Consider the following 21,579-nt stretch of genomic DNA (forward strand, 5'->3'; position numbering starts at 1 on the left):
TAGTACATATTTAAGAATCAAATTTGAGTACCACAACATTTTTGGAGATTCCGAGCAACATAGTGACAATTGTGTTATTTGTTATGTTTCTTTTTCAGTTTATATTATACTAAATTACTAATAGTGATCTGATTTTGGCCAAAATTATTATATGCAGTTATGGCTGTCCAAGTGATGCCACCAAATATGTTGATGGGAAAAAAGTTACTATCTCTCACAGATATAGTGACTTGTGGAAAGAAATGCAACATTGATAGTGATTGCTCTGATGGTTGGATTTGTAAATCATGCAAGTACACTCAAATGCACCCTACTGATCCCTATGCAGAGTGGGTTTTGGCTTGTGTAATTTAAGAAAAAACTTTTTATCCTTTTTGTCTTGCTAATAAGGTGTATTTTTGTGTGTGAAAAAAGTCAGAAAACACATGAATAATTGTACTTTTTAATACTCTGTGTGAAAAAAGTCAGAAAACACACGAATAATTGTACTTTTTAATACTCTATTATAGTGCAGCTGTTTGGATTATATGTATTCATCGCTGATCTCTCCCATATTCAACCTACTTACTACTTCGAATTTCGGTAAATAATAATTAGAGTGGAGAGCTAACTGTACAAACTTATGGAAAATCAACTGGATGGATGAATGCTTTGCGTTAATATAACATTTTAACCATAGATACTCAATTGAAGCTTTGCATATTAGAACTTGTGAAATCCTGCATATAATTCAAGAGCAACCATGTCCTACTCATTCTTTTATTCAACAACATATTATTCAGTGATACAAAATTAAGTCCTCTATAGCTAAACTAGACTAGATTTCTCACGAAAGTGAGCACAGATGAAAAGACAGCACTTTCTCGCGATTTTCTCCGTACGAACAGAACACCATAGATGCACAAGACGAATAACCAACTTATTCCAGAACAATCTAGAAATTATTGAAATTCTACAATCTTATTAGAACATAGAGAGCATGGATGCACCAAACTTCTCCTTGGCTTCCTTGTCAAAGGGATCTTCACCTAAATACATGTAAATGTAGGCCCTGCAGAGTAGTTCACTTTCCACCTTACTCACAATCTCACCCATAACTGCATTTTTAGTGAAGGTTTAAGTTTAATAATAGAGTTGGATAGATAGCGCACAAAAATTGGTCAGAATTAGGGGCATGTTTGTTACGATGAAAATCTTTTTTTCAAAAAATACTTTTGAAAGATGACTTACTCATTCGTTTTGGAATATATTTTCTCAATATTTATTAAAAGTTTATAATAACTAGCAAATTAATAGGATAGTGTATTCATGATTTTTATGCGTATTAAAAATTGATAATAATATTTATTGTTGCTTTCGCAACAAATGAAGTTAAAGAATTAAAATAATTGTGAATGAAAATTGACGTCAATTCAAATGTAAGGAAAATCATTTTCTTCTTTTGGTGGAATTCTTTCTTCTTGAAAAATATTTTTGATAATTACTGATTCATTACTTAAAAATATTTTTCATCGTACCAAACATACCCTACGAGTTTTACCTTTAGTCTGAAGAACATATCCTGGAAGCCTGGAAATCTCAATCACTGATCCAGAAGTGAGCTTTATGTCATCAGATGCTTCACCCATGATTCTAAAATAACAACAAGATCTTAGAATTTGAGCATTCTACTTATATATAGTTGATTAATTAAAATTAATTAATTAATTAATTAGCTAGTATTTAAAATTATTATAATTAAGTAGTGGTAATACTTTTTGGTAAGCTCTTCATTCTTGCCACCAGTGAGTTTCTTTATGGCTGCTCCAAGTCCTTCATCAAAATTCTTTCTTACCATATTCATTGAAAGCCCAGAGAACGCTATCACCAATCTCACCATCATACCCAAATCACTATCAATCACCATTTGATACATTTCCTTTGTTGGTTTTGATGGTGCTTTTCCAATCTTTGAGAGCATAAGTTCTTTCAGTTTCTCAGTGTCTGCATATATTCCTGGATAAAACGAAGAACTGATTAATATATGAGTTTTGAGTAATATATACTGTTAGTGTAAAAAATATTTACACTATTAAGTCATCCAAAAAATATCTACAGGTGAGCCTCCTTCAAATCTTGAACAATATATTATAAAAAGCCAAAAATCTATGTGAAATTGAGGGCTAATTAAATGTATGGTCACTGAATTTTATTCAGTATAACAGCAACAAAACTATTTTATGCTACATTATAATATATAACGCTGAAAATGTCACAATTTTTTAACTCACTTTAAAATAACTATTAAATTTTATCCATTATAACAGTAAAGTCACCTATGATATATCTTGAATTATTGTGTTGTTATATGTATAGTTGGTAAAGTTAAGCAGTAATTAATTATATTGTTATACTAGATTTTGTTTAATTATTTTAATGTGACAAAATGTAATTTTGTGACTTACTCTTATGTAATTGATAAGTTCAGTTAATTTAATATGATAAAGAATTATTCTACGACTAATTTACCGTTATATATAGATAATAAAGTTTAGTGATGATACGGAAAAAGAACCAGAAGTAAAGTTATATTTTGTTAACATTAAGAAAGATGGATTTAATGGAAGAAAATTACCAAATGCATAAATTTTGAGGCCCATGCCAAGCATGCTTTTCTTCCTTAAACCAACAGCTTTCAACAGCTTCCCATCTTCTAATAATTTGACTGGAAAAGAAACTCCAGTTTTTGGTTCTGTCTCAACTGGAATTTCCTCCTCTTTTATAGCTGCTGCACCATTGGATTCTTGGTCATCCTTCTCCTTTTTTTCCTCTTCAGTTTTGGCTCCATCAGAAATAATATTCTCCTTTTTTGTTTCACTCTTTTTTTCATCATCAACTGATGACTTATTATTCAAAGCAAGACCAGTTTTCGGGTCGATTTCAATTGCCTCAGTCTTTGAAGTCACATTTTCCATAGTGCTTGGCATCTTAAGTTGATGGTTGATCAAAGAAAAAAATAGGATGACAAGTATGAATGACTATAATATATATTGGTGTGCTGTGGTTTGAAGTTTTAGGGGCAAATAGGGTTATATTTATAGTGTAAAATTGTGTGAAATATCATTGATTTCCCATGCAATTGTACCTCGGTATGAGCATTCAGATAATTTTCTTATACGTGTCATTCCATATGTAGCTTAGCCAGGCTCATTAACTGCTTACCTTTAAAGAGGAGGAGGCAGTTATTTTCATTGTAGTGATACACATTTCAAGGGACCTGTGATGTTGGCTTTCATTAATGATCTCCTTTCTTCATTGTGAGTGAGTGATATTCCGACAATTTCGAGGTGCGGATATATTAATCGAACGGTTGGGTAATAAGGTACACCTCCCATAAGATTAAAAATTATCACATTCATTAAAACGTGCACGTAGCATGCATTAACTATATTAAAATGAGAGAAAGTCATATGAAATGCTATTATATATCATGTCATGTGTCAATCTACCGATGCACCGATTGGTAGGTGTGAAAATACGTGGAAGAGTTAAAAGGAGACAGGGTACACTAAAATCATATGGAAATAGTTTGTCTCGAAAGACCTACAAATCCCTTGAATCAACACAGACTTAGCTAAAGATAAGGTGTCTTGAAAGACCTACAAATTCCAGACTAATTCTATTTGGGAATTTTATAAGAAACTGGGGCCAGACTTGGCCCCACAATAAGAGCCTGTTTGGATGGGCTTAAAAAAGCAGCTTATAAGCTGCTTTAGATAAGCTAAGCCAAACGGATCCAATTATTTTTTTGAACTTATTTTAAGCACAAAGTGACTTTTTTGGCTACCAAACACTAAAAAATTTAAAAACGAACATAAGTTTGTCTTTAGCAACTTATAAGCCAATTCAAACGGGCTCTAACTCGGAAGCCCCAGCACGTCTTGGGCCAACCATCTTTGGTTAGTTACAAGGGAAAAAACATATGTAGCCAATAATATAATAATATTTACATACTCTTAGCAGGTAAATGCAATGAACACTACATAGCAAGTTAAGAGTTTTATAGTAAATCAAATTAGTTAGTTGAATAAGAGAAAGAATTGAAAATAATGAGGTGTATTCGTTAAAGAAGAAAGAAAATGAGCATAAAGAATAAAGGATAAAGATAAAGTATAAGAGAATTAATGTGAATCCCTAATTAGTAGGATAAAATTTAAATGTGAATTTCTAGTAGGGTTAATTGACCGCATTTAATTATGCCAAAAAAGTGATAAAACTGCTATTTTTGATGAACTTTGATAGTTGTGATAATTATGTTCGCAAATCTAATACCATGACTAATGATGTAATTTTCTCTAGTTACAAATCTGGCCAGACTACTTCTATTTGGGAAAGTTTATGGAGTAAGAAACTTGGGCCATACTTGGCCAATATAACGAAGAAATCATTTTTTTGCACAGATTGACCTTCTTTTGGGGTGGTCTTTAATTTTCGTCCCTCAAATTGCTGATCTTTAATTTTTGCCATTCATTTAAAAAAGTGGCTGAAAATACCCCGAGGTTTTGGGTTTGAATTCCCGCTCAATTAAAAAAAAAAAATCGCAAGGCAAGACTTTGGGAAAAGTCTGCCTTATGCGGCATATGTTGTTTTAAGGCATAACTAAAGTTTAGTTATGCCGGATCCGGCATAGGTTGTCTTAAGGCATAACTAAAAGTCTGCCTTATAAGGCAACTTATGCCGGATCCGGCATAACTTAGTTATGCCTTAAGATAACCTATACCGTCTCCGACAGAGGTTGCCTTGGCATAACTAAAAGTCTGCCTCATAAGGCAACCTTAAGGCAACCTATGCAGCATAAGGCAGACTTTTCCGAAAGCCCTGCCTTATAATTTTTATTTGTATGCCTGAGCCGGCGTTCGAACTCAGAACCTCAGAATATTCTAGGGGAAGGACGAAAATTAAATTCCAGCAATTTGAGGACCAAAAATTAAAGACCACCTCGAATAAGGCCATTCCTGCGAATTGCCCGTTTGAAGGTCAAACCTTCAAATTGGCTGGTCTTTAATGTTTATCTTTTAAATGAGCTGGTCTTTCATTTTTGCCCTTACCTAGCAGGGCATAAGTGCGTTATTTGTGGAGCATTATGATGTGGAAATGTAGACTCTTATGTGCCGACAAAAATTAAAGACCAGCATAAGGACTAATGACCCAAATTTATAAGAAATTTGGGCTCTTAAGCCCCCCAGTACGTCTTGGGCTGACCCATCTTTGGTTAGTTGGGTACCTATTCCTAAACAACAACAGTGACAAGTGAGAAGCGACAACCTGAATAGCTCCGATGAAGAAAGAAGAAAAGCGAAGCCGTAAACGCAACAGAGGAAAAAAAGTTCAGAAAAAATCTTGTCCATCTAATATCTCCGATTTGGATCAATCTTCTGCTTCAAAAAATGCTATCTCAAAAACCAAGAAATCTTCGTCTTTTCTCGATAAGGTTGCAATTATATTTCTCCATTCATATTTGTAGAAATAGTTTTATAATACTTGTGTGTTGTTAACGCAGATGAAGGCAAGATTATCAGGAGGACACTTCCGTATGCTCAATGAAAAGCTCTACACTTGCTCGTACGTCGTCTTCCTTTTTTCTTATTCTTTTAATCTTATTGAGAAAAACCACTAAGGTTTTTATTTGTAAAATAAGCTAGATTTATTCGCATATTTATGAAAAGAAGTTTAAAGAAAGCTTCTCTCTTCGTTCCAATTAACGTGGTACCATTTGATTAGGCACATAGTTTAAAAAAGAAATGGAGACTTTTGAAATTTTTAGTTCAAAACAAGCCTTAATATTTGTGTGACTGTAAATATCTCGTAAAGGTAAATTGTTTCTAAATAGTAAAAGGTGACATTCTGTTTGGTACAGACTAAAAAGGAAAGTGTCTCGTTAATTGGGATAGAGGGAGTAGCATTTTTGTTAGCTAATTCTCCCAGGTTGCTGTAATTTTGTTCCAAGATTGAGTCTTTTGTGAAGATATGGTCTGAATTACTTGTCCCTGTGGAATGTTGATTTAATTGCTTTGTTTTTTTTTTTTTTAAAATGCAGTGGAGATGAGGCGCTCAATTATTTCAAAGAAAATCCAGAACTATTTAATGTGGTAAGCATCACTTTTTGTTAGTTAGATTTATCATCCGTATTTTGCACCTCTATTTATACGCGTGATAACTCAAGGTTTTTAGAGTTGGTTTGACTTGAGATCGCTTTGGACTTAACTTGACCGCAAGAGAGTCAGTGGGAAAATAAATTTAGATCCTTAAATTGTGCAACAAGTTGAAGACAAGGTAAAAATTATCAAGGACCGATTAAAAACTGCTTCAGATAGACAACAGTTCTATGCTGATCTTAGGAGGCGTGAAATTGAACATCAAGTGGGTGTTTAAGAAAATTATGAGATTTGGTTAAAAAGGAAAACTTAGTCCTTTATTCATTGGGCCTTCTGAAGTACTTGACAGAGCTGGCCCGGTTGCATACCGACTAGCCTTACCACTGAGTTAGACAAGATCCATAATGTCTTTCATGTTTCTATTCTTAAAATTTTTTGCTTTGATCCGTCTCATGTTCTGGCCCTTGAATCTATTGAAGTCGATCATCACTTGACATATGAAGAAGAACACATCAATATCTTGGCACGCTACGCTAAGTACACATCAATATCTTGGCACGCTACGCTAAGTTAAGGAGCTTTGGAACAAGAGAATTCCTTTAGTGGAAGTCCTTTGGAGAAACCATTCTATTGAGAAAGTGCTTAGGTTTGCTATTGAGAGCTTTAATAAGGGAGATAAAAATGATGATAAAGAAGATAAGTTGGGACAAATGATGTTTTTCCGTGACAACTGCTCAAAAGGGGTAAAAGTTTTATCCTTCTTATCTAAGGCTAGAAATTAACCTCAAGGATCCAATGGCTAATATAAGGAGATTGGCAAATTTGTACCATAACACCTACTTGTTTTAGAATCTGCAAAGAACCAATTCTTGATTCCGCAGATTTCATAATAGTCTCTACAAACTACTTACTGACCTTCTTGTTTGACTCGTAGACTATCTTCCCAGCGAATTTATCCAAAAAAGAAAAATAGAAGACCATCTCCATAACTCATTAATTGTCCATCACCCGGTAGAAGTAATTCTAAAACTAATCAATTAAATATCCTAGAATTTCTAAAGTGTGATGAATTTGTTACAAATATATACACGGAGAATCAATAAAAATCTTTAAACAAAAGAGTTGTTAAATAACGTGAAAATTTGGATTTCAATAAAGGATGAAAAATGTTCAAACACTAAATAATAAAAATATGACCGGTTATAGTGTATATGACGTTTCATCAAAATTGAAAAGAGGCGGCTTTGGATGAGTAGAAGTAAAAAATTGGAAGGATAAGGTTTTTACATTTGATGGTAAGGACTAAAAGAGGATGAGAAGTAAAAACAAACGATTATTGCACCCCCTCTATCCACTATTACTTCGTTCTATAAGGACTCTTGGCCTCATATTGGTACAAATTCATTACTTCGTTTGTCCAATATTACTGGTATTTGACTGAACACGAACTCTAAGATGTTAAATTGACTTATATATTATGGTAGTTATAGTTTAGAGAAAGCATCATATCAAAAATTAATGTTTGGCGTATTTAATGAAGTTGAATTCCTGAAAGTTGTATAGGAATGAAGGTGTTAATATTTTGAGAGGAAAAAAATTTCATATATTTAAGCCCACAGGCAGGTTCAGAAGACTAAGTTTGTTACCAAGTATGGCTTGTGAGAACAATTAGTCGATTTTTTTCTCCCTGACCGCATGTTCGTAACGGCAGACTAATCACTCCTAATAAGATTTTTGCTGTCTTCCACAATTACCCCTGTGTGATGGCTGGTTTACATCCCCTTCTAGAATTGTATGGACTGTAACTTCTGAGTCTGATTCAACTTCGGCTTTCTTTGTAATTTATGTAATATCCTGGAGTGTTTCTTGTTAAGTATCCATCATCCTGTAATGATCTTCTTGTTCTTAACCATACTTAGCTGGTCAGTATCATGCAGGGTATCAAGAGCAAATGTTACATTGGCCAGAACAACCTGTTAATGTAATCACAAAATGGCTAAAGGATCATAGCCCTTCATTAATTGTTGCTGACTTTGGTTGCGGTATGGGTTTCAAATTATCAGGAAGCTGCAAATTTCATGTGATTGTCACTTTTGCAGTTGTATGACTCATTGATTGTCCAACTTTTCAGGAGATGCACGGCTGGCAAGAAGCGTGAAGAACAAAGTTTGGTCCTTGGATCTTGTTGCAAATGATCCTTCAGTAATTGCTTGTGACATGTCAAATGTATGGGCCTGGCTTGGTGTCTTGCCTTTAAGTTTAGTATATTGAATACATTAATGATTAGGAACATTGTTCTAAATTACTGCTGCTCTTTTGGCAGACCCCCCTAGAGTCCTCGTCAGTTGATGTGGCTGTCTTTTGCCTTTCATTGATGGGAATTGACTATCCAAGCTTCCTTCAGGAAGCGCGCAGAGTTCTTAAACCCAGGTTGGCATTCACTACTTTCTTATATCGTAAGATAAGTATATTCGTCCAATCGTTTAGTTTATGAACTGAGTTGGATGGCTATTTCCAGGGGGTGGCTTTTGATTGCAGAAGTTAAAAGCAGGCTTGATCCAACAACTGGAGGAGCAGACACAAACAAATTTTTGAAAGCTATTTGTGAGCTTGGGTTTACCATCGAGTCAAAGGTCTCTTCCAACTCTTTTCATTATACGTTCATGAGTTGATGAAATCTACTATCAACTTCTAAAACTTATATATGTTTCTGCAGGATTTCTCCAACAAAATGTTTGTGCTGTTCTACTTAAAGAAAAAGGTTAGATTTGATGCATAATTTTGTTATGGTTCTTCCATGACACACAAAGATTTGCTAATTGCCTTTGCCCCTCTCTCAACAGGAAAAAACGAATTCAGTAGAGAAGGAGATAAATTGGCCTGAGCTCAAGCCTTGTATATATAAACGGCGCTAAGCTTGGTCATAATATGGCTTAAGATTTCAGTGTAGTCCTTGTCCAATCTGGAGATGGTTTAAACTTTTCTAGAATCTCACTCGTTATCTAAGCCCGTGCTCCCGAAAAAGGAAGGGAAGCTCTGCTCAGTTTTGCTGCTTTTTAAAGTGAGGAATGAGAAAGTCCTTTGTGCCTTGTGGAAAGACCAGTGTTATTAAAAGCACTCTTTTGTCGCTTACAGCAGTGAAGTGATGAGTGAGGGATTGTCTATTTCATGGACGGCGTTATGTGTCTCATAGACGTGTGCGCTTAAAACAATGGCACGCTGATCCTGACGAGAAGTGGTCAATTCTTTAAATCTCAATTTTGAGTTGGATTAATATTAGCATTATTGTATAATGGGTTCTGAAATTAGTTATTTAAATTGAAAATTTGAGGATTATAGTGCTAAATTAATATATGCTTGATACTCTTTAATCTTACGTGTGCCTCAATTCAATAAAGTGTTTGCTTCAATGCTCGTTTTTGGGTCAAGTCTTGTGGATCTAATCGTGTTTTTATGCTTTTCGATGAAAACATAGGAAAAAGATACAATGAGATTATCCAGCCTTATAGAACAAATGCTTTATGCATTTGCTTGTCATGTCAAATGCATTTACCGAGATCAGGCAAGTGCGAGATAAATTGTACGCAAGTACATAACAAATATTCGAGAAGACTGCCTAGTATCAAGAGGCTTATCTCAAGCCCACATTGATACCAGTTAAGCCATTCAAATGTTATGTGTTCCAACAATCATCCAAAACTTTACTCTGAATTATTTGAGTTCTTCAATCTTCATTGAACAAAAACACTTGGCAATAACTGGCATGCACAAGTAGTTTAGGACCAAATACTAAGGAACTGTGCTTTAATCTTATTTTTCGTCAATATTCAAGTTATTCTGCTCCAGTTTATATCCAGAAATATATAATAACAGAAGAGAAGCAAAGAAGCCAATAATTCCAAGAACAGCGGCTGATACTATACAGAAGAGTTCTTGGATCCTAGGTAACCTGGATTAGAATATGAACGAGCAATTAAAATTATGATTATACTCATGGCCCATGGCATATCATAGGCTCAAGCAAAAAGGGCAAACCTTGTAATATATTCAGAAAGGAAAATTTCGGAAACCATTTCATAACTGAAGGAGGTAACAAAGCTTGAGATGACACAACGGAAGCATAGAAGCAAACCAGGACTTATCAATTCACGAAGAAGGAGAAGTCCTGCAATGTACAACCAAAATTACATAAAACAGAATTAATAGACTAACTGTTTTGCTGGACTAACATACTTCTAAATTTTACCTCCAACCTTCCTTCGAAGAAGATGGATCAGAGTAATGAGAATCAAGGCAGCTGTGAGTGATGTTGAAAGTGCCTTCATAAATGTAATTAGCTATGAGATTTTGTTAAAGCATGAATATTATCTACTATTTACTGCAAGAAAATAGGTAAAGATGACTAACCAATCCTTGCACTCCAATATGTAATCTATGAACAAAGAACCAATCCAAGATAGCATTTAGAGCAATAGCTCCAATACTAACCAGGAAAGGTCTCAGTCCATCTCCAAAGGCATAAAACACTGCAACTAGCAATCCTCTGACAATCAAGAATGGTGAGCCAAGAGAATCTATAACAACGGAAAGAAGTCAATAACTATATTCTTTCTTTTTTGACAAGTACACTTAACCAAAGAAGTTATTGTAGTTTTCCAGCTCTTGTCTGATGTCTAGACATGGATTCGGCCCTCACGAGTACAAAGGTGCTATAATCTATAAACCCCTCATACAAAGTACTCAAAAAGTGTAAAATTGTAATTCAGACATCCTAATATGAATTGATCCAATACTTACAGAAAAGGAAAAGAGAAGAAACTAAAGCACTTGCCGAAGAATCAAATGCATATCGCTCGAACAAGACACGGATGATTGGATCAGCTAAGCTACTCATGACAGAAAGAATCGGCAAGAGAACCACCTATAACAAAAAAGGAACATGGTCGGACAATCAGAAACCAAGTACATTTGGAAGTGAAACTCACTTGTTGGTGAAAAATCTTAATACTTACTTTGTATATTTACACTGCACCATACTGAAATGGCCCGAATAGAGTGGAATGGATGTAGAGAATTCATATAGTTAACTACAATTAGTTTGGAATTGAGTAATAGTTGATTGATAGGATCACTACATGGAACCATGCCACCAATACTATGTATTACTATAAGGGTTCGATTCTCCAGCAAAGCGCCATTTTCCTTGCCCAAAAAAAAAAAAAAAAAAAAAACGACTGTATTACTATGAATTTTTCTGTACAGTTAAGGGCTTTTGGAAGAGTCCAACACAAATCTGTTCACCAAATCAGTCCGAATGAAGTGACCCCAACTGCATCCTCTAAATGTTATTTGGGCGATAGGAGTCCTAGACTAACTTTAGGGACCTAAGATAATGAAATGCCTACCAGCAGGTTGTTCAAGTTAAAAGAGGAAAATAATATCCCCAAACTAATTGTAAAATAATACTTCATTAAAAACTAAATGTAAAATAATATACAACTCGTCACTTCTGCTATAATATGGGAATCAGAGATATAGCATCAAGTTAGAACGCGATCATAGTATTGACTTGAATAAATCTGCAACCCTGAAGCACAGAGGGCAATAATTTTGGGATACCCCAGAAAGAGAAGTTGGTTAAAGAAATGGCAGAGTACAGCTCGAGATTTGTCAAGATCAGAAAAATAACTGTCCATTCCTTCAGAGTTCTACCAATGTCGCACATATATTGATGCATCACTAACATTCAAGATGAACATGTTTTCTGAGATAAAGCTCTAACCATGCAAAGCAGAACAGCTCTGTTTTTCTTCTTTACCAGGGTTGACCATGACTCTGTCTGCCAAAAGATCTGGAGTTAGAAGACAAATACAAATGAAAGGATAACTACATAGTGTTACAAACTGATAGCCACAAAGCCAAAAATATGATCACCCTTATCAGTCCAGTATAACCATGCTTGAAAGCAAACCCAAAGGTGCCATGTCCAAAAGAAAAGCATCTGAAATTTTGACCATATCAATGATGAAATGAGAATTAGGGCATCCACAAAGTAACAACCACAGGACAATGGGAAAAGGGAAAGAAAATAGCAGAGCTCTGATGCAGAAAAAAGGATGGAAAAACTAGTGTCCTGCAGGGAGGCTTTAAGAGCAATTGCCTGAAAGATACCTTACAATTTGTCTCCTTTCTTTAGCTATATGGCCAAGGCAATAACCTCATCCACCATATCAAAATTTTCATTTTGGATTTCTGCATTTTTTTAATACACTATCCTCAACAAAGAGGAATTATAGGGCATTCTTCTCATTACAAAGAATTATAAAGGTCAAAAAGTTGTGTTTGATTAGCATGGACAATGCCATAAAAAATTCGCTTTCACTTACATGAAAGACCTGCAGCAGCACCATGAAAATGAGATGCGAAACAGAGGTCAGTATATGATGCTATTTGTGCCAAGCCTGAACTGAATATTGCTGGTACTAGGATCGAGAAAAGCTATGACAAAAGAAAAAAAGAAAACAAAGGAAAAGTGATCAACAGCAATAAACTGATTGAAAATGAAATGTGGAACGAAGTGGGAGGTCAACAAGGTCTACGTCATAAATATCCTCGCTGTTCAATCCGTCAATCCATGATTCTGAAATAACTTCATGCCTTGTTCCCCATAGCAATAGCACCTAAACTCAAGCATAACATTTATATGTAAGAACCAAGTATATGTAAAACGTGGAACACAGAAATGGAAAATATATATCATATAATGATTGGCTTTTAACCCTAAACAATAAAACTGGGTATGAAAGAGTTGGGGTGAGCAATGGCTACCTGGATAATCCATTGAACTACTACACCAAGTGAAGCTCCACAAGACAGAAGAATACCGCCTATTCAAAGAATCTAAAACTTAAATATCATTCTCACATTGTCGGTTTTTAACAAAGAAACGTAGGAAATAACAGAGAAAAAAATACTGAGAGAAAAATACACTGCAATGCAATCAAAGAGAATTATATTATTTAGCTATGTTTAGCTCTGCATTTATGGGAAAAAAACAATAAAAAGATAATCATAAACTAGCCTAAAATATATCTGCAGAGTATATCTTTAACTAACCAACCTAGCCTAGAATATCTCTACGGAATTTCTAACTAACTAATTACTAACAGTAAAACAAAGTTTATTTAAAAGCAGTAAAACAAAGTTATTGCAGTAAAAAAGCAAATATTCTAACACTCCTCCTTGGTTTTGAGGCTGCAAACTCTAGACTTGGCTGGAATTGACTTTGTGAACAAATCTGCCAATTCATCTTTGGTCTTGCAGTTTTCTGGCATGTGTTCATCTTCTGTTGGATTAAATGAGAAGTTTTTACCCCTCATTTTAACTCGTAAAATCTCCTGCTTAGTGGCATCAAAGATTCGACAGTACTTGTCATGAAATAACAATTTAAATCCTTTTTCCACTAGCTGGCCAACACTTAACAAATTTTGATCAATATCAGGCACATAAAGAACATCTGAAATTATTTTTGTACCTGAACCTGTTTTGATTGCAATAGTCCCTTTTCCTTTTGCAGGAATATAGTCACCATTCCCGATTCTGACTTTCTTGTTTTCCATTGACATAAACTCTTTAAAAATATTTCTGTCATATGTCATGTGGTTTGTACAACCACTGTACATCATCCAAAAATCGGATTTCTTGGTTGAAAAATATGTTGCCACAAACAAGTGGTCTTCTTCTTCTTCACTGGCGACTTGTGCATCTGCTTCATATTTTGGAGATTTATTTTTGCAAATCACTGCTTCATGACCAAGTTGGTTGCAAATCTTGCACTGCATCTGGCCTCTTCCAACATTTAAATGGAGGATGACCTTTTTTGCCACAATGCTGGCAAGGTGGGTAATTTTTCTTTGAATTATCACCCTTGCTTTGAGTCTTGTGGTTGGCTATCAAGGCTCCTTCAGCCATACCATCTTGCCTCATAAGCCTCCTTTGCTCTTGTGCCTGCAATGTATTTAGCAATTCTGCCAAAGTAATCTTGGACAGATCTTTTGTGTTTTCCAAGGTAGTTATGGATACTTCGTATCTTTCAGGCACCGTAACAAGAATTTTTTCAACGATTCTTGAATCTTTAAACTTAGTGCCAAGCAACCTTACCTTGTTAACAATGCCAAGGAGCCGGTCTGAGTCGGTCTCAGATTCCTTCCTCTTTTGCAATTTGAATTCCCTTATTAAATTCAACACCTTCATGCCTCGTATTTTTTCATCTCCTGTGTATTCTTCCTTCAGATAATCCCAAATTTCTTTTCTTTGTTTTGAGAGCCATAACTCTTGTGAAAATTGTTGCAGACACACCAGCAAACAAAGTTGCTTTCGCCTTTGATTTTTTGATTTTCTTTTCTTTTTGGCTTTTGATCTGGCCAGGGTGGGATTATTTGGCAGCGGAAGAACATCATAATCCTCTTCCACGGCCTCCCAAAGATCTAAAGCCTCAAGATAAGTCTCCATTCTTACTACCCATAGATGATAATTTTCACCATCAAAGACAGGAGGAGCTATTTGAGAAAAGCTATTTTCAGAATCCATCTCACTCACAGGTCCCTCAAGAAAATGGCTCTAGATACCAATTGTCGGTTTTTAACAAAGAAAAGTAGGAAATAATAGAGAAAAATATATTGCAATGCAATCAAAGAGAATTATATTATTTAGCTATGTTTAGCTCTGCATTTATAGGAAAAAAACAATAAAAAGATAATCATAAACCAACCTAAAATATCTCTGCAAAGTATATCTTTAACTAACCAACGTAGCCTAGAATATCTCTGCAGAATTTCTAACTAACTAAATTACTAACAGTAAAACAAAGTTTATTCAAAAGCAGTAAAACAAAGTTACTGCAATCCAAAAGCAAATATTCTAGCACACGTAACATCACTAAAGTAACTGAGAGAGTACTTTACCAGAACAAAAGGCATCCGGTCTGCTAAGGGAGTAAAAGATGCACTGCAACAAATTAAAACTGTATATATGTCAGAGTCTAAAAGAATCTACCACGATATATAGAAGAACCACTTTGAATGACATAATACTGGAGCTACGAGAAGTTAGAAATTCACACTGGCAATCAGGAGCAAGCTAGACAAGGTAGGGCTTATCGCAGGAAAGACATTTTCCCCTTTTGCACTAGAGTGGGTAATATAATGTTAGTTATTCAAAAAACAATAACGGGACAAGGAAATTAAAAAAAAATATATATTTATATATATATATATATATATATATATATAACCAAATCCAAGCCCAACAGGGCCAGCCAAAACTATGCAAGAAGTCATTATTTTCAACTGAAAAAATATGTGAAATTTAGTTAAAATAGTAAAATATCTAAATCTAAAAGGAGAAAATACACATTGCAGAAATAAAGACTAGCAGTAATATGTGCTCCAATTGGCAATTGGCATGTTGATACAAAGTAAAGGATTACGCATACAAAGGGACTTATTGACTTTTAGGTCAGAGAAAACTGAGATAATAGACAAATAATTGACTAAACAATTGACTAAACAATCATGGCCAGATAAGTAAAAGTAGGAAGAAACTCAATCTGAATTTTGCGTAAAATTAAACTCATTACCTGTTGGATAGCTAGTCGGCTTGTTATTTGGCCTTCTGTCGAGGTCCACAGACTGAGAATGAATCAATGAAGTGCAATCAGCAAGAGAAATCACAAGCATATAAATTCCAATGATGCCAGTAAAAAAAAATTCTTGTCTAGGTTAATTATGAAATACTGGCAGTACAACCTTCAGTGAGAAGCAAGTGCAAAATAAAGATCCTACAACTTGGCATGAGCAGGGAAAGTAAGAATCAAATGTTGGAAGAAGGCACTGGAGATCTTTGAGAATAGAAAATGAACCTAGAGAGGTAAAAACATAGTATAAAACAAAAGGCTGTTACGGGCCGTTCATCATGAGCTATTTGTCACACTACTTTGAGAAAAAAAATTCCATCTTAAGTGGTCCTAAAATATCAGTGCGGCATAAATGCACAATCACTGTTTAGAAAAACAGGTCATTTCCATCGTACTATTTTGCAATTCACATAGCACAAAAATAATTGGATTTGAACCTTCTTACCCTGATGCGTATATATGAATTACAGACTCAGAAAATATGAACACTAGGGCAGCCATCAAACCTCCTACCTGCATGAAAGTCATTTTGTTGCTAAATGCTAACACATTGTTTAGCTGTAATAGATAAGTTAAAAAAAGGTAATATGAAAACAATGAGAATACACACACCAGGATCATGAGGGTATTTGCATGCTTAAATAGCTTCTTCTGACGATCCTCTGGAAGCTTACTGAAGATCATCAGTCGTGATAAGCCAGGAGTAAGAAATGTATTCTCAAGACTATCAACAAGGTAAAGTGGAAATGCTTAAATACTGAGAAACTAGCTCAAAGACTTTAAATTTGCTTCAAAATTTTATAAAACTTAAGGTTGCAATGAAGGATGAAAGATCACCTAAAAGAAGGAGAAAAAAAGAACATGCAAAAGTCATCATATAGTTTGCCCCTTGTCTAGAAGTGCCACTAGTCATACTTAATTCTAGTCATACTTAATATCAGGTAGATTTAATTACCAAGAGAGAAGACAAAATATCATTGTCTACACCTGCATTTATTTCTGGAGATAAGCATCCACCCTCAGAATCTCTCATTAGCAACAAGTTAGGTAAGCATTAAACAGCCCGGTCGACAAAGAAGCTAAGTTATATGTGTGTAGAGGACTAGAACATGGATATACAGCTCTTTATCTAATTAACTGAGTTGGTCTCCGAGGTCTAATCCAGAAGAACGTCAATGTCAAAAGAAGGCTAATGACCAAGAGGATACTATACGTTATGTAATTTGTCATGATATGTGGGTGTTTGAGGACAATGAATCCTGAGTTATCACATGTAGCGACACATAAAATTCAAGTATCGCAAGCTTCCTGCTGCTTTAGCTGAATATGGAGACAACAGGGATATGATGCCATTGGCTCCTGGTAAACATATAATTCTGTCGCAGTGAAAGTGAAGAACACTCTGAATTCAGCTTTAGCAATCAAGAAAATAGCAGATACAGAGACATCAACTAGCCTTAATGTAGCTGTCATTGTGATGTGAATGGGACCATTAACACCTGCATAAAGTAAGGAATCAGTGATCAAAAAGTTCCCTATCATCTCCTACACACGAAAAATAGCACTAACAAGTCAACAACAGGATGCAAACATGCACAGGAAGATAGTGACAATGGCAAGAAATCTCGTAAACTCTAAATAAACATGCATACACGAACAAAGTGAACCCAACTCTAAAGATCATGTTAATATGCTTTATGTTTTGTTATTCTTGTGGATGGATAAACCAGCTACTTCATTTTATTCTCTACTCACCGCCAAGAACTGATGCAGCAAAACCAGGCAGCACCGAAGCATACCTGTAATTAAAGCACCATTCAAATTGGACTAAATTGGTGAGGAGAGTAACTAAATATCTTGAAGTTTGACAAAGTACAAAGCTTTTTTAGAAAATATAGCACACTCTCTTGTTTTCCTAGAACAACAAATTTGTCCTAATGTATTGGGAAAAAGAAAAAAAAAACTAAGTCATGTAAACATATACCTGAAGGCAGTTACTACAGGACCAATCCCAAAAGCTGAAGCTATTACAATTTCCCTCACTAATCCCTACATGACCAAAAATTGAAAAACCGTAAACAAAAAAAATTATTGAGGAAATATTTAAAAGTTTAACAGTAGGTACAATTGAAAAAAATATGAATACAAAATAATCACCAGAACTTTGCTAGTAATAGTGGCAACACCAATCCATGTCACATTTCTGAACAGCAACTTACCTACATAAAACAAATTACTAATAAATGATTAACATACACAGGTATAAAGATGAATACACAGGCGGCATTGTGAGTTAACATATTTTATGTAATTAACTTAAGTACCTAATAGACGAATGAAAACACACGCAAAAAATTCCAAAATTGGAACTGAAAGTGTCTAATTGGAACACTTTATTAGGACTTGAGGTATTCAATTTGAATAGGGCATAGTTTGAGTGTCTAAATGGAATATCACAAGTTTAAGGGACTACATATGTATTAAGCCAACTAATAACAAAGCATTAACATACACATGTATAAATATAGGTTTGTAAATAACGGACCAGGTGGCAATACAAAGTCATTATGAGTTGAATCGCAATTAAATGCATTGTTATCGACACTTGAAGATTCCGGTGAATGAGAAGACACGTGTCCGCCGGATATGGTACGGATTCGCCGGAATCTATTGGGAAAGTGATGATTTTTAGCGTAGAAAGAAATGGAAACAATTTTGCGTGACTGAATTAGTTGAAAAGACGATTTGTATATCGGTGACGGCGAATAACGTTGACTACAGTCAGAGAAAAGGCCATAAATAGTGCCTTATGTACAGGAGTAGGTCTAAAATGGTCCTTAACTATACACTTATCGATTTTAATCCTTTAACTATTTAAAAACTTATCAAATTTGATCCATAAACCTCCATAAGATTAATGTTAAACTATTCCTCAAACCTGTCTCTCTCTCCCCGCTTCTTTTCCCTCAAATTCATTCTTTAACCTCAACTTTTTTTCTCAAGTTCTCTCTCGCTAACCGACGCAGTTCGTCAGTTTTGTAAAATAAAAAATTAAAAAAACCGATGGACTCCTGTCGGTTTTTTTTTTGAAAATTAAAGAATAAAATGTCGGAACTTGAAATAGAACCCGGATATATTTCTTGGCATTAAAGAGCTTTACCACTAGACTACTGATATTCTTTGTTTATATACTTACATTAATTTAATTTATATTATTTTTTCGCTCCAAAAAATGACGGAATAGATCGGTTTTTTATAAAAAAATTACTAAAAAAAAGAAAAAAAACCCAACGGACTCCATCGATTTATTTTAGAAAATAATATAAAAAATAATTATATTTTTTCGCGCATTTTTGCGCAAAAAATAACCGACGCAGTCCATCAGTTTTTGCCAGTTTTTTAGTAGTGTTTGAGAAGAATCAGGGGCGGATCCACCCTTTGGGGTGGGGGTGGCATGGCACCCCCTCGATTAATAATTTTTTTATATACTTATGTTGTAATTTGCTTAAATTAGATTAAATATTTGATCCTGCCACCCCCAGTCGTAAATTAGACAAAGGTGTCACGGCTGGTAGACACAAGTTTGAATATATCTTTAACATTTTCCGATTCCCGTTTTTCTTTGCGCTTTTTACTTCCTTTGTACCAGTAATTCCCTTTTCGGCCCTCCCAATTTTCTATTTATCTTTTATTATTTATATTGCCTTTCCTCTTTTCTATTATTTTATCTGTGATCTTTAGCGAGAACACACAAATAGAAACTTCAAAATCCCTTAAATTAAGCATTTCTCTTAATCTCAAATCGAGTATTTAAATCGAAAAACTTGGGTTTCAATGGGAATTTTGGATTGAGATCAAAATTCATTTTTTTTAATAATTTCTTTTGTTTATTACTCTCTCCGTCCATGTTTACTTGTCTATATTTGACTTGGGACACTCTTAATAAGCAATAAATAAAATGAGAAATGAATTGGAGTACTTACTAATACGGGTAAAATAGGTATAAAATGGTAAATTATGTCTTGGTTTTTCAAACTATATAACTTATAAGTAAAAGTGGACATATAATTTTATTATAATGGACAAAGAAAAATGGACGGAGGGAGTGTATTATAAAAATTTATGCTATTCTATAATTGTTAAATTCAATTTAAATCACTCTACTACTTAAATTGTGATGAAAACTTCGTAAGCACTGCTTAGAAAAAACATGAAATTTATGATTTATTGTTGAGAACTTGTAGTTTATCTAATTTTACATTTACTTATGGGGTGTATTTACATATTGAAGAGTTTTTCTATTATTTTTCTTATTTTGATTGGTGTAATTCCCTAATTGAAGATGTTATTTTACTTGTGCAAATTCATTTTTTAATATACATAAGAGATGCAAGTTCTTCGGTGAAAAAATGTTGATTTTACTTCTGTTGTTAATAGGTGTTAATGAGTGTGATTTCTTGTTTAAGATGCTAATTATGTTCGTTTCTTGATTTTTGAGATGTAATTTTCATATTTGCAAATAAAAAAAAGCCTATTAAGTTGACCCGAATAAACTAAAAAGAGATGGACCCGACCCAAATACACGTTCCTAACAAGATGTACATTGAAAAAAATTGTGGCACCCGCCACTTTCAAATCCTAGATCCGCCTCTGAGAAGAATGGTTACAGAAATTGTGTGTCTGAGTTTGTCTTTTCGAATTTTAGAGACTCGAGAGCGACACCAGTGCCAGAATGCTCTTTTTTTTTTCTTTTTCTTTTTTTAACAAGAGGAACTCGAGGAAAAAGAAGCAGGGAGAGAGAGAGACAGGTTTGAAGAATGATTTAACATTTATCTTTGTATAAAAAATAGACGGAGATTAAATTTGATAAGTTTTTGAATAGTTAAAGGACTAAAACCGATAAGTGTATAGTTAAGGGACCATTTTAGACCTACTCCCATAGATAAGGGACTATTTATGGCCTTTCTCACTACAGTCAACTGGGTTAGTACGGCGAGCGGTTGAATACATTTCCGGCGGCAAAATTGACGGAGGCAATTACGGCCGTTAGAGCTGCCTTGGCGCCAAAATAGAAGGGCCGAATTTTGATGATTAATATTTTGGGCCAATGCAATGGATATTGGGCTGATTTGAAGCCCAGTAGCTTGGTGCAAAAACTATAGCAAGGATTCAAAATAATCATCCTTTAAGGAAAATGACCTAATAATACCCCCTAACACACTATATTACAAAATATAAGAATATTTTTTCATATTTACAAAACATAATAGTAACTTAATTACAAATCATACCAAATTTGGAAATTTAAAAGCCCATTCTTCCCTTACCTTTTCACAACCACCACCCTTCCTTAGCCCTTTTCCTAGCCGCCACCCTTCCGTTCCCCTTCTCCCCCTTCTACTCAACCTCTGCTTCAGATCTAAGAATTATAACAGGTGCCTATGTCCAACTATGTTAGAAACTCGACAAAGATAATCGCAAGATGAAGGAAATATAGTTTTTAACTGGAATTCAAATGTCAGAAGTGGTAGCAATAGAGTTTTCCAAAGAAGAATGTTTTAATTATTACCGATAGCTGCTCTTTTTCTGATTCATTGATTGAATCTTCAACATCTATCATCTTCTTGACCCGTTTCATTCAATTACTCAAAAAATTGAGATTCTTTAACACCGAAGGTTCTTCCTTTTCTGCTGATATACAAATTTCTAAACGACTAAAACGCCTCATAACAAATATTGGACTTTAACATA

At 34.5% G+C, this 21,579-nt stretch overlaps 3 protein-coding genes across 3 annotated transcripts; 1 reads left to right on the forward strand and 2 right to left on the reverse strand.

The window, feature by feature from the left end:
• Positions 1-738: 738 nt before the first annotated feature.
• On the reverse strand, positions 739-3,030 carry LOC132048397 (chalcone isomerase-like protein 1). Its single transcript, XM_059439302.1, has 4 exons — positions 2,615-3,030; positions 1,755-1,995; positions 1,541-1,632; positions 739-1,097 (listed from the first exon to the last, which is right to left on the reverse strand). The coding sequence occupies exons 1-4, from the start codon at positions 2,964-2,966 to the stop codon at positions 964-966; spliced, it is 819 nt and encodes a 272-aa protein (XP_059295285.1). The 5' UTR covers positions 2,967-3,030; the 3' UTR covers positions 739-963.
• A 2,244-nt stretch (positions 3,031-5,274) lies between these two features.
• LOC132047248 (ribosomal RNA-processing protein 8) lies at positions 5,275-9,548 on the forward strand. The gene is made up of 9 exons (XM_059438238.1): positions 5,275-5,470; positions 5,540-5,601; positions 6,077-6,128; positions 8,062-8,176; positions 8,266-8,360; positions 8,458-8,564; positions 8,653-8,767; positions 8,851-8,895; positions 8,978-9,548. Exons 1-9 carry the CDS (start codon positions 5,318-5,320, stop codon positions 9,047-9,049), a joined length of 816 nt encoding a protein of 271 aa, XP_059294221.1. The 5' UTR covers positions 5,275-5,317; the 3' UTR covers positions 9,050-9,548.
• Positions 9,549-9,825: 277 nt separating this feature from the next.
• On the reverse strand, positions 9,826-20,944 carry LOC132047249 (uncharacterized). Its single transcript, XM_059438239.1, is given in 23 exon segments — positions 9,826-10,083; positions 10,170-10,299; positions 10,381-10,453; positions 10,542-10,708; positions 10,932-11,055; positions 11,917-11,973; positions 12,069-12,082; positions 12,085-12,135; positions 12,521-12,632; positions 12,734-12,814; positions 12,963-13,021; positions 15,098-15,140; positions 15,254-15,325; positions 15,422-15,481; positions 15,772-15,823; positions 16,274-16,341; positions 16,441-16,501; positions 17,285-17,327; positions 17,584-17,627; positions 17,813-17,877; positions 17,986-18,047; positions 18,374-18,602; positions 20,797-20,944. Coding segments are annotated over 23 exon segments (1,848 nt in total). The 5' UTR covers positions 20,839-20,944; the 3' UTR covers positions 9,826-9,944.
• Positions 20,945-21,579: the final 635 nt, after the last annotated feature.

This window comes from Lycium ferocissimum, chromosome 2 (genome assembly GCF_029784015.1).
Source record: "Lycium ferocissimum isolate CSIRO_LF1 chromosome 2, AGI_CSIRO_Lferr_CH_V1, whole genome shotgun sequence".
In the NCBI taxonomy this organism is placed as follows: Eukaryota; Viridiplantae; Streptophyta; class Magnoliopsida; order Solanales; family Solanaceae; genus Lycium; species Lycium ferocissimum.